The sequence below is a fragment of the Tarenaya hassleriana genome, unplaced genomic scaffold (assembly GCF_000463585.1).
Source record: "Tarenaya hassleriana unplaced genomic scaffold, ASM46358v1 Cleome12, whole genome shotgun sequence".
Lineage (NCBI taxonomy): Eukaryota > Viridiplantae > Streptophyta > Magnoliopsida > Brassicales > Cleomaceae > Tarenaya > Tarenaya hassleriana.
Window position 1 is genome coordinate 2,806,242 of NW_010962392.1, and position 10,425 is coordinate 2,816,666.

The 10,425-nt window shown below is 38.2% G+C and overlaps 1 protein-coding gene across 1 annotated transcript; it reads left to right on the forward strand.

Annotated features, from left to right (window-relative positions):
- The first annotated feature begins 6 nt into the window (after nt 1-6).
- LOC104806739 (sister chromatid cohesion protein PDS5 homolog A-like) lies at nt 7-10,419 on the forward strand. The gene is made up of 33 exons (XM_010531773.1): nt 7-247; nt 1,368-1,571; nt 1,660-1,841; nt 2,071-2,197; nt 2,303-2,521; nt 2,795-3,011; nt 3,116-3,261; nt 3,356-3,501; nt 3,618-3,767; nt 3,890-3,938; nt 4,050-4,241; nt 4,322-4,504; nt 4,649-4,803; nt 4,952-5,078; nt 5,182-5,331; nt 5,442-5,501; nt 5,618-5,754; nt 5,865-5,982; nt 6,098-6,232; nt 6,321-6,517; nt 6,778-6,931; nt 7,069-7,215; nt 7,369-7,449; nt 7,530-8,147; nt 8,245-8,343; nt 8,440-8,519; nt 8,849-8,900; nt 8,979-9,065; nt 9,197-9,234; nt 9,365-9,430; nt 9,529-9,656; nt 9,807-10,078; nt 10,203-10,419. The coding sequence occupies exons 1-33, from the start codon at nt 155-157 to the stop codon at nt 10,251-10,253; spliced, it is 4,860 nt and encodes a 1,619-aa protein (XP_010530075.1). The 5' UTR covers nt 7-154; the 3' UTR covers nt 10,254-10,419.
- Nucleotides 10,420-10,425: the final 6 nt, after the last annotated feature.

Consider the following 10,425-nt stretch of genomic DNA (forward strand, 5'->3'; position numbering starts at 1 on the left):
CGGAAAGAGTGGCATAGAGCTGATAAGCGAAACGACCCCCCCTCCCCAAGAAGGCCCAAACAAAAGTACCCTCCTCTCTCCTTCATCTTCGTTCGTGATGGTTCTGCTCTGAACGAGTGCAGTGACGTTTTAGGATTCCTGGGTTTCATTCGCGATGGCTCAAAAGCCGGAAGAACAGCTGAAGGAGGTTGGATCCAAGCTCGACCCACCTCCTTCCTCCAAGGACGCTCTCCTCGAGCTCTTGAAGGTGCTTTTTCTTCCCTAATTCCCCGTCAATTCTTCTTCTGCAGTTGTCCTCTCTTGTTTCGGCGGACATTTTCATCTTCGTTCCTTGTTTGAATTGCGTCTAAGTACGATTGGACGAACATTTTCAGCTGTTTAGGTTGCCTATCCCGGGTCTATTACTCGACAGAGCTAGCGTCTGTCGGTTGATTTGGGGTTAGGGCTATTTTGTACCGTTTTTCTGGTGTCATGGCGAAGGATATGTTGTGTCCCGTAGATTAACGCTTTCACAATATTAGGTCATGTTGACGACCTAGGATCTGCTCGCTTCTTACTGCTAATCTAGGCTTCTCCTTTAGTTGAAATGTAAGGCTTTTTGCAAATTCTCATCCACAATTTTTCGTTAGAGATCAAATTCAATCTTTACGTATTTTCCTTCTCAAAACTGTCTTTGATAAGCTGCTAGACATCAAACGCCAAAATTTTTAGGCTTCAGTTATTTTCCCATGTCGGGTTTCCTTGAGTCGTCTTCCACTCTGGAATTGGATTCCGCTTCCAGTAGCTTTTTGAGCGTATAAAATGTCTGCCTTGACTTGTGAACATTGCTTTGAATGGAGGAATATGTGCTTTATATATATTGCTCCTTCTACTTTGGTTAAGATGGTAGCTTATCAGTGAAGAAAAATACTACATTTTTGGAAGCAATTGGGAAGTTCATATACTTAATGAAGATTCTATTTTCTTTGGTTTTCAGTGAGATGTTTTGGTTAGCTTATTTTAGTAGGATGCTGTGATACACATCTAATTCTTTGCTTGATGTAAAAGTTTTCTGGTGAGGAGTTGAGCAAATCAGCATTCAGGTTATCTGATCAATGGTTTGATCATGGAATGTTACTCATTTAGAGGCATAGGCTTTCTGGTATCTTTTTAATATTTCTCTTTAATTGTCGCTCTCCTCGGATGCTGACACTGTAATGTGATGATGATAGTTCAAATTTGAGCAAGTAAGTGATAGGTCTAATCTTTTTGCTTGTAGAAGTTATTCATGGGGCTCAAATTCTCCCCTCCATTATATCAATGCACTTTTAATATCTTGCCCTATATTACTTAGGATTGATTTTCAAACTGTTTGTTGCTACCTACAGCAAGCTGCTGATTGTCTTTCTGAGTTCGATCAGTCACCACCAGCACCGGTGATGAACTCCATGCAGCCTTTTCTTGATGCAGTTGTTAAACCTGAAATTCTTAAGCATCAAGACAAGGATGTTGAGCTTCTAGTTGCTAGTTGCATTTCTGAGATAACACGGATCACAGCCCCTGAAGCCCCTTACGGCGATAATATTATGAAGGTTTGTTAGTCCTGAATTTACTTTTGCGCAATAGTCACGGACATGGCCATCATTGATTTCTTATGTACACTTTTTTTTTTGGTTGCAGGATATCTTTCAATTGATTGTGAGCACTTTTGGTGGGTTGAATGATAATGGTAGCCCATCATTAAGAAGAAGAGTTGTCATTTTGGAAACGGTTGCAAAGTACCGGTCATGTGTTGTAATGTTGGATCTTGAATGCAATGATCTGGTTACTGAGTTGTTTACTACCTTATTCGCTGTTGCCAGGTTTGTTTACTTCCCATATAGTTTTTCTGTTGCATTGGTGATGAAAGGATATCCGATTTACCTCAGGGCCTATCTCTACCTCGCTGCATGAGTCATGACACGATTAGATTCTTATATTGCCAATTTTTGCTTATGGTCAGAGTTTTCAGCTGGTGATGCAAGTTATGAATGCTTTTGGTTTTCCTTTGCTGCTCTTCGGACTGAAAGATTGATTTTTGTTCCTACACAGAGATGACCATCCAGAAAACATTCTGTCATCAATGCAAAATATAATGGTTGTTCTTTTGGAAGAAAGCGAGGACGTTCAGGAGCATCTCTTACTAATTACACTCTCTAAACTGGGCCGCAATAGAAGTGTGAGCATTTCTCATTTCAGCGGCTTGTCACTAATATTATACTCAACTAGGTTCTGTCTTAGCATAGACAGTGTAGCAGCTGATTTTCTGGATTTATGATGACAGGACATTACAGCTGCTGCGAGAAAACTTGCTATCAAAGTCATAGAGCAGTGTGCACCAAAACTTGAATCGGATATAAAACAGTTCCTTATCACTTCAATGTCTGGAGAGAGCAGGTTGTCGAACAGTCAAATCGACTACCATGAAGTTATCTATGATTTATACCGTTGTGCTCCTCAGACCCTAGCCGGAGTTGCACCATATCTCATGGGAGAACTATTGGTATCTATTTATTTTCGTCTTTTGCCTCTATTAGATTTTTCAAGTATCGGCTTGGCGATTCTTGGCTGATACCATGCATCAATTCTTTACTCCCTAATTAGATTTTGTAGAATTGTTTTCTTTTGTATTTCTGTATTTTGATGACCAAAGAACTTACATTCTTTTATCTTTTCAATTCACCATCTTTATGTTGTCTGAGTACATCTTCTGAAGTAATATTTGTATTGAGTCATATATACAATTCTTTTATTCATGTTAAGAAAACACTTTCAGGCTGATCAGTTGGAAACTCGTTTAAAAGTGGTGGAATTGGTTGGAGATTTGTTTTCCTTGCCTGGATCTGCATGTTCTGAAGAATTCCGTTTGATCTTCTTGGAGTTTCTGAAAAGGCTGTCTGATAGAGCGGTTGAAGTTAGAATGTCTATCCTTGAACATATCAGGAGCTGTTTGCTCTCCGATCCTTCAAGAGAAGAGGCTTCTCAAATAATATGTAAGTCTATCTCTCTGCTATGTCTTATTTCTGCATTTTGTTTCACTGTCAGAACTATACATACATCTGAAAATACTGATCTGATAGTTTTAATCTTTTTCTAGCTACTCTATGTGATCGGCTCCTGGATTACGATGAAAATATACGCAAGCAAGTTGTTGCTGTTATTTGTGATGTGGCTGCAAATGCACTGGGTTTGGTGCAGGTTGACACTATAAAGCTAGTTGCTGAGCGTCTTCGAGACAAAGCCGTCTGTGTTCTATTCTGTCCTTTTTTCTTTTGCTATTAATCTTGTTCCTAAAAGTTCCAGAAATTTGAGCTCATGATTCATTTCTTAATTTCAGGCACTGGTTAAAAAATACACTTTGGAGAGGCTGGCTGATTTGTTCAAGGTATATTGTCAAAGTTGTGCTGATGGAAAAGTTTGCGTTGGCGAGTTTGATTGGATTCCTGGAAAGATTTTGAGGTGTTTTTATGACAAAGATTTTAGGTAACATTTTTGTAGAATGCTTTTTGCATTAGACATTTTTCCTTTTTTGCATTATTCAGTCAACTCTAGTGTGTTTGATCATAACCTTTGGAAAATGTATGTTAAATGTTTTGCAGATCAGACACTATTGAACATATTCTATGTAATTCATTGTTCCCGAGTGACTTCACAATAAGAGATAAAGTTAAGTGCTGGGTACAAGTGTTTACAGGATTTGACACAGTGGAGAGAAAAGCTCTTGAGAAGATACTGGAGCAGAAACAAAGGTCTGTCTTTTTATGACAATTTTAATACTTGCCAAATCTGTATGATGAAAGATCATCCTATCCTTTTCTGTTTGATATACTTTATATAGCTATTGATTCTGGAGAGACTTCTTGAACTTCAGGATACAACAAGAAATGCAAAAATATTTGTCTTTCAGACAGATGGAACAGGTGAGACTAATACTATACCTTGTAGAAGAGCTTTATTTTTTTTTTCTTAGTTACATTCCGTGATTATTTTAAGATTAGAACTGAGATACTTGTATTCTTGTGCAACTGCAGGATGTGGATGTTCCTGAGATTCAGAAAAAGATTCTGTTTTGCTTCAGAATGATGTCACGTACATTTTCTGATCCCCCGAAGGCTGAACAGAATTTTCAGATCCTTGCTCAATTGAAAGATGCTAATATCTGGAAGATTTTGTCTAATCTGCTTGATCATGACACTAGCATAATGGAAGCATCCAAGCATCGGGTGAGGACAAGTTTGTGTGTATGTGTATTTAAAAATACGTGATAATGTTTAACATATTTCTGGTTTGAATGTTTGTGCAGAATGATGTGCTTAAAATAATTTCTGAGCAGCATCGCCTCTATGATTTTCTTGTCACTCTCTCCATAAAGTGTTCTTATCTACTTTTCAACAAGGAACACGTGAAGGAAATATTAGCAGAAGTCTCTGCTAGAAAGTCTGCACAAAATCCTTTGAGCATTCAGTCTTGCATGAGCTTGTTAGGGGTAATAAATTATCTGAAATACTTTTGTTTAACAACTCTGTAGCTTTTGTTGTAGCTTGATGATTTAATATCCTTGTGGTGCATTTACTTCAGTTCTTCAATCAAAATCAAGTCCACCTGAACTATCTTTTTACGTTTGTTTCAGATTCTCGCAAGTTTCTGTCCCTCATTGTTTATTGGGGTTGAAGCGGAATTGATAAGTTTCCTGAAAGATGATGATGAAACAACAAAAGAAGGTGCTTTAAAAATTTTGGCGAAGGCGGGTGGTACTATTCGTGAAAATCTCACTGTTTCATCAAGGTGAAACTCTTAACTCCTGATGGATAGGGATGTCGATATCAAGACATTTAGAAAGTGTATGATGATCAATAAGAGGAGTTTACTTCATTTGTCGGATCTAGGGCCCATTTGTCTTTATTCTCATGTTATTTCTATTCTTCACTTGAAGCTCTGTGGATTTAATGCTGGAGAGGATCTGCGTAGAAGGTAGTCGTATGCAAGCAAAGTATGCTGTGCTTGCTTTAGCATCAATAACAAAAGATGATGGACTCAAGTCCCTCTCCGTTCTATACAAGGTGACCCTTCTGATTTATCACGAATTACTGATAAATAATGGTACTATCTCTCTAGTTGTTAGTTAGCATGTGCAAAATCTGATTTTTAGTGCTTTATGTGTAGAGACTTGTGGACATGCTGGAGGACAAGACACATCTTCCAGCTGTACTTCAGTGTCTTGGATGTATAGCTCAGATTGCTGTGCCAGTTTTCGAGACTAGAGAGGCTGAAGTAGTGGAATTTATTAAAAGCAAAATTCTTAAATGCAAAAGTGTATGTGTTAGACGTTTTGGTTTTCTGCAAGACCTTGTTAGCTCTGTAACTTGTTTTACATGTAGCTTTCTTTTCATTATTTTTACTGGAGAATACTACTTTCTTTTCAGGAAGCTGTAGGTGACAAAAATTCGTCCTGGGATGACAAAACTGAACTTTGTCGACTGAAGGTTGGCCTCTTTCAAACAGCTCTTTTCAACTGTTTTTGATTAAAATTTCAGTCTCTTATTAAATGCTTGACTGATTTCTGAACTTTTTGGTTAAATTGGGAAATCTTACTTGTCAGATATATGGAATTAAGACATTGGTGAAAAGCTACTTGCCTTTTAATGATGCTCATCTCCGTGCGGGAGTTGATGACCTTCTTGGATTACTCAAAAACATACTTTCTTTTGGAGAAGTATCTGAAGATATAGAATCAAGGTTGGTAGAGTGTGTCTGTTAACACTGATTTTTTTTAATTTGTTTAGTTTTTTTGTAAACTTGTTTTATTTGGTGAAACTCATGTGCCCATTCTCTTTGAGTTCGTACAGTTCCAATGACAAGTCCCATTTGAGGCTTGATGCTGCGAAGGCAGTCCTCCGTCTTTCTAGGCACTGGGAAGATAAGATACCGATGGATGTCTTCCATTTAACACTTAAAACACCTAAGGTGCTGTTGCATATCCTGCAATTAAGATTTTCATTCATACGAAACTTAAATCTTATTTTTGGGCTGTCAGGCGTAGATGCTTAAGCCTTTTCCTCCTTTAACCTTTCTCCTGTAGATTTTATTTCCTATGGCTAGGAAAATATTCCTGGGAAAAGTTCATCAATATGTGATGGATCGGCTTTTGGATGTGAAGTATGCCTGTTCATTTTTATTTGACCTTGCTGAATCAAAGGTTCTTGAATCAGATGAGGTATTTTGTTGTGCTTGACGTGTACATATGTGGCAATTTTTAGCTGTTAATATTTTCTCTAAACTACGTGTATGGACTGGCTTAACAGGGAAAACAGAACCTTGCTGACATCATTCAACTATCTTACCAATCAAAAGCACGTCAAATCTCTGCACAGCCTGATACAACTTCAGCTAATCTGTACCCGGAGTACATCCTTCCTTATTTGGTTCACATGCTTGCTCATCATTCTTGTCCTGACATAGACAAATGTCGGGATGTCAAGGAATACGAAATGATATATCGGTAAATTTTTCTTTATTTAATGGCATGATTCAATTTGCATCTTTGTTAGGCACCGGAAAGTAAAGAGTTGCCAACATTACTGTAACTGACTTGTTAAAGGCTTAAAGCAATGTGTCCTGCAGCCATTTTTTTTTCTCTTTCTAGGACATTCTAATGCACTGCTCATTGGCCGTTATTTCCCTTGGGTACTCGAAGTAGTATTGATATTTGTTGGTAGCTTGGATTGGAGCTTTCTGACTTTATCCAGTTGTTTATTTCAGCCAATTATACTTGATCATTTCTATGTTGCTCTGCAAAGAGGACGATGGTAAGTCTGAAGATAATACCAAGGAACCGGAGAACGTACCCACCATAATTAGCATCTTTCAGAGTATAAAACAGTCAGAAGATGTCATGGATGCTACAAAGTCAAAGGTTTGGAACATATTTTGCTCCTAAATTTGTACTGTTTTAACAACTGCATTTGATGATTATTTTGATAATCGTTCATAGATGGCTGGTCTATTTGATATGATGCGTTTGAACTTACATGTCATGATGTAAATTCACAGAATTCACGTGCAATATGTGAGCTTGGACTGTCAATTGTCAAACGCTTAACTGAGAAGGAACTTGATTTGCAAGGGATGGCGGCATCTGTCTCGTTGCCTCCAACACTCTTTAAACCTTATAAAGAAAAGGAAAGTGGTGACTCTCAGGTAAGAATCCTGATTTTTCTCATGGTTTCTTTTTAAACTTACGATTCTGCATGTTGGTTAACCTTCAAGTAATCTTTTGGCCATCTGAGTTATCTATGGTTTGTTGCTTTTGATATTTGATGTTTTTTACTGCATGACATCCTGTTTCAACAGGTGTGTGAAGAGCATATATGGTTGGCTGACGAGACAGTGCTGGCACATTTTAAGTCTCTGAAGCTGGAGAATGATGCATCTGTATGTTTTTCAACTCAACAACCTCTATGATTGTGGTCGTATTTGGTGATTACTGTATTAATTACTACCTTTCCTCTCAGGTAACACCTGAAGCTGCTGAGGCTGAGGATATAAAAGATGGGGAAAGTGATGGGAACGAAGTACCTTTGGGAAAGATTGTAGAGCGTTTGAAATCTCAAGGAACCAAAGGTGGAAGGGCTAAAAAGAATAAACCTCTACCTGCTGAAGCTGAGAACGGTGAAAATGATGTCGATATATTGAAAATGGTGAGGGAAATAAACCTAGATCAGATGGGAATGCTGAATAAATTTGAATCCAGTAATGGTCAGAAGCAATCTCCTGACAAGAGAGCAGGCACAGATCAAGGAGATAAAAATGCTAACAAGAGAAAGGCTGGTGATGAAACATCAGTAATTTCGGTACCTAAGCGCCGGAGGTCCTCTTCTGGTCATATTCCTTTCAAGTTTTCAAACACCAGTCCTAAGTTCCGACAGGAAGATTCAAAAGATGAGTTTCAACAAGAAAGAGATATTTCTTGGGACACAAATGACCAAATTTCTGGGCGGAAAAAAGGGATGGAAAGCACCAGTTCCCTGAAGAAAAAGAAAGGCCTCTCATCAGATCTCAAGACTATAGGATCTGACTGGGGTTTCAGTGATGAAGAAAACGAAAGCAAAGGTGCTGATCACATTGAGAGGGTAAGCATCTCCAACATCATCATCATTGTTTCAATTTATCATGTTTTAATACTTTTTTGCTGCGCAATAATTACACATACTCATTTATCTTGAGCAGAAGCAAAGTAAGTTGGCAAGAAGTGGTGATAATATATTGAAGTCTGCCTCTGGATCAATGCAGAATCAGAAAAGAAAGAGCATCTCTGGTCTGGCAGAGGTACAAACTTTTACCTCTTACTAATTTATGATTGTCTCTTTATTACTTGTTTGACGCTATATTAACAATCTTTTCTGACTTGGTTTCTCGTTGCAGTGCCCTTTGAAAGAAAATAAACCAGTGGCTGATGAATTGATCGGTTGCAGAATAAAAGTGTGGTGGCCTTTGGATAAAAGGTGAGCATTGTTTGAGTGACTCTATTTAATTTGAAAGTGCGAAAGTGATCTCGTTGGAAAGAAACATTGTATTTCCTTTGTAGCTTTTCTTCTTTGAATGTATTGGATTATACAATTGTGAGCACCACTGAGCTAGATTTTCTTGGAGCAACTCTTCTTATAGCATTCAAGCTCAGCCTAATTCAGTTTGTTTTCCTCTCTTCTTTATTTGGCATCATTCTGAGTGCTTGTTTTGCTAAGCATCTGTTGCCCTTATTAATTTCTGAAATGGACAGTATTCCTTCTAATTGTGGCTTACCAGAAATTGCTTATCTTGTTGAAATTAACAGGTTTTATGAAGGCATGGTGAAATCCCATGATCCAACTAAACATAAGCATGTGGTAAGCTTTCACCTCCCATCTTTTCCTTGGGGTTACTTGGACCATCCAATTTCCTCATCTATCCATATGATGTGTCAGATTCTGTATGATGATGGAGATGTTGAAGTACTTCATCTGGAGAAAGAACGTTGGGAGCTTGTTGACATGGGTCGAAAGGCCACAAAGGTTCCAGAATTATCTATATTGATGACCATTATCGAATTAACTTCACTGTTCCTTTTAGCATGCTTAGCTGGCTTCGATTGATATTTCCGATAGATTGATAATTTTCCTTATAATTTTTGTATTTTCTGCAGAAGTTGAACTCATTGAAAAACTCTCCTCATAAGAGAAGGTATGACCTTTTCTATACACTAAAGCATTACAATGGTAACACGTTATATTCTTTTTGATATATTTTTTTCGTTAGACTGGTATGACACTGCAGTATCGGCTCTTGTGTTTCATCTATTCATTGCTTACAGATCTGCTGAAAGCAAACATAAGCATTCTGATGGTTCTTGGGAGAATAAGGACCCAATTACGACCACGTAAGTGAAAGCCTGATCTAGAACTCCAAACGTAAGCTGTTAATTGTTATTCTGTCACATTTGTGTTTATTTTATTGTTTCCTGACTGTTTCCCTTAGACCAAAAAGAAAGAGGACTCCAAAGAAAAACTTGAGACATAAACAGGAAGGCACATCAAGAAGTCTCTCTGCAGAAGCTGAAAAAGAAGAGAGGGCAGACAAGAAAAATAATGCATCTGCTATGTCATGTAAGCTCCATTGGATTGTTTTGTTCGAATATACGTTCACTTTCACCATTTCCTTTGTTCCAACTAACTTTTATTTCACCTATGTATAACCCAATGGATGTACCTATCACAGTGCAGTCATTTTATTCCTAGTTGTTCTGTATATTTTAGATGTTTCACCCGGGAAGGCTGCTGAAACAATGGATGGAAACCCGACAGACAGAGAGGAGTCTAAAGGAAAATCCGGGAATGAAGAGGAGACTGAAGAATGTGAAAAGAAGAAAGATTTACAGGGAGAAGAAGCCGAGTCAAGTGCAAGCTTCAGAGGGGATGAAACTGAGGTTGACAAATCAGAGTCCGAAGATATGGAAGAGAAAGATGAAATTGAGACAGGACCAGAAAACCATGCTGGGGATACAGATATTTCCGACAACGAGACTCTGGTATCTGCCTCTCAAGCCCTACCCTTAAACTTTGCCAGCATCTTATATAAGCCGAAATATATGAGAGAAAGAGAGAGAGTTCCTGGTCTCTGATGGTTGTTTGCTCTTATGAAAATGTGTGCAGGGGGCATGGAAACTTAAAGTGTGTAAAGCAAACCGGAGGAAAGCAACATAGGTATGGAATTGAAGTGGATGCTGACGCAATGCTGCAGTTGTCTTTGGACGGCAGGATAGGTGGTGGGAATGTAAAAAAGGTAGACGAGGAAAAGGAATGACCTTGTATTATATATTTGGAGGGTAGAAATGTAAGATTTGTGTAGGAATGAGAATATTGGGAGGGGGGGGGG

Bases quoted from the DNA above. Each gene is read 5' to 3' on its own strand.
- LOC104806739 (XM_010531773.1), top strand. From the start codon at position 155: ATGGCTCAAAAGCCGGAAGAACAGCTGAAGGAGGTTGGATCCAAGCTC. The intron at 3,939-4,049 runs GTGAGACTAATA...GTGCAACTGCAG, and splicing joins CTTTCAGACAGATGGAACAG to GATGTGGATGTTCCTGAGAT. The intron at 9,235-9,364 runs GTATGACCTTTT...CATTGCTTACAG, and splicing joins AACTCTCCTCATAAGAGAAG to ATCTGCTGAAAGCAAACATA.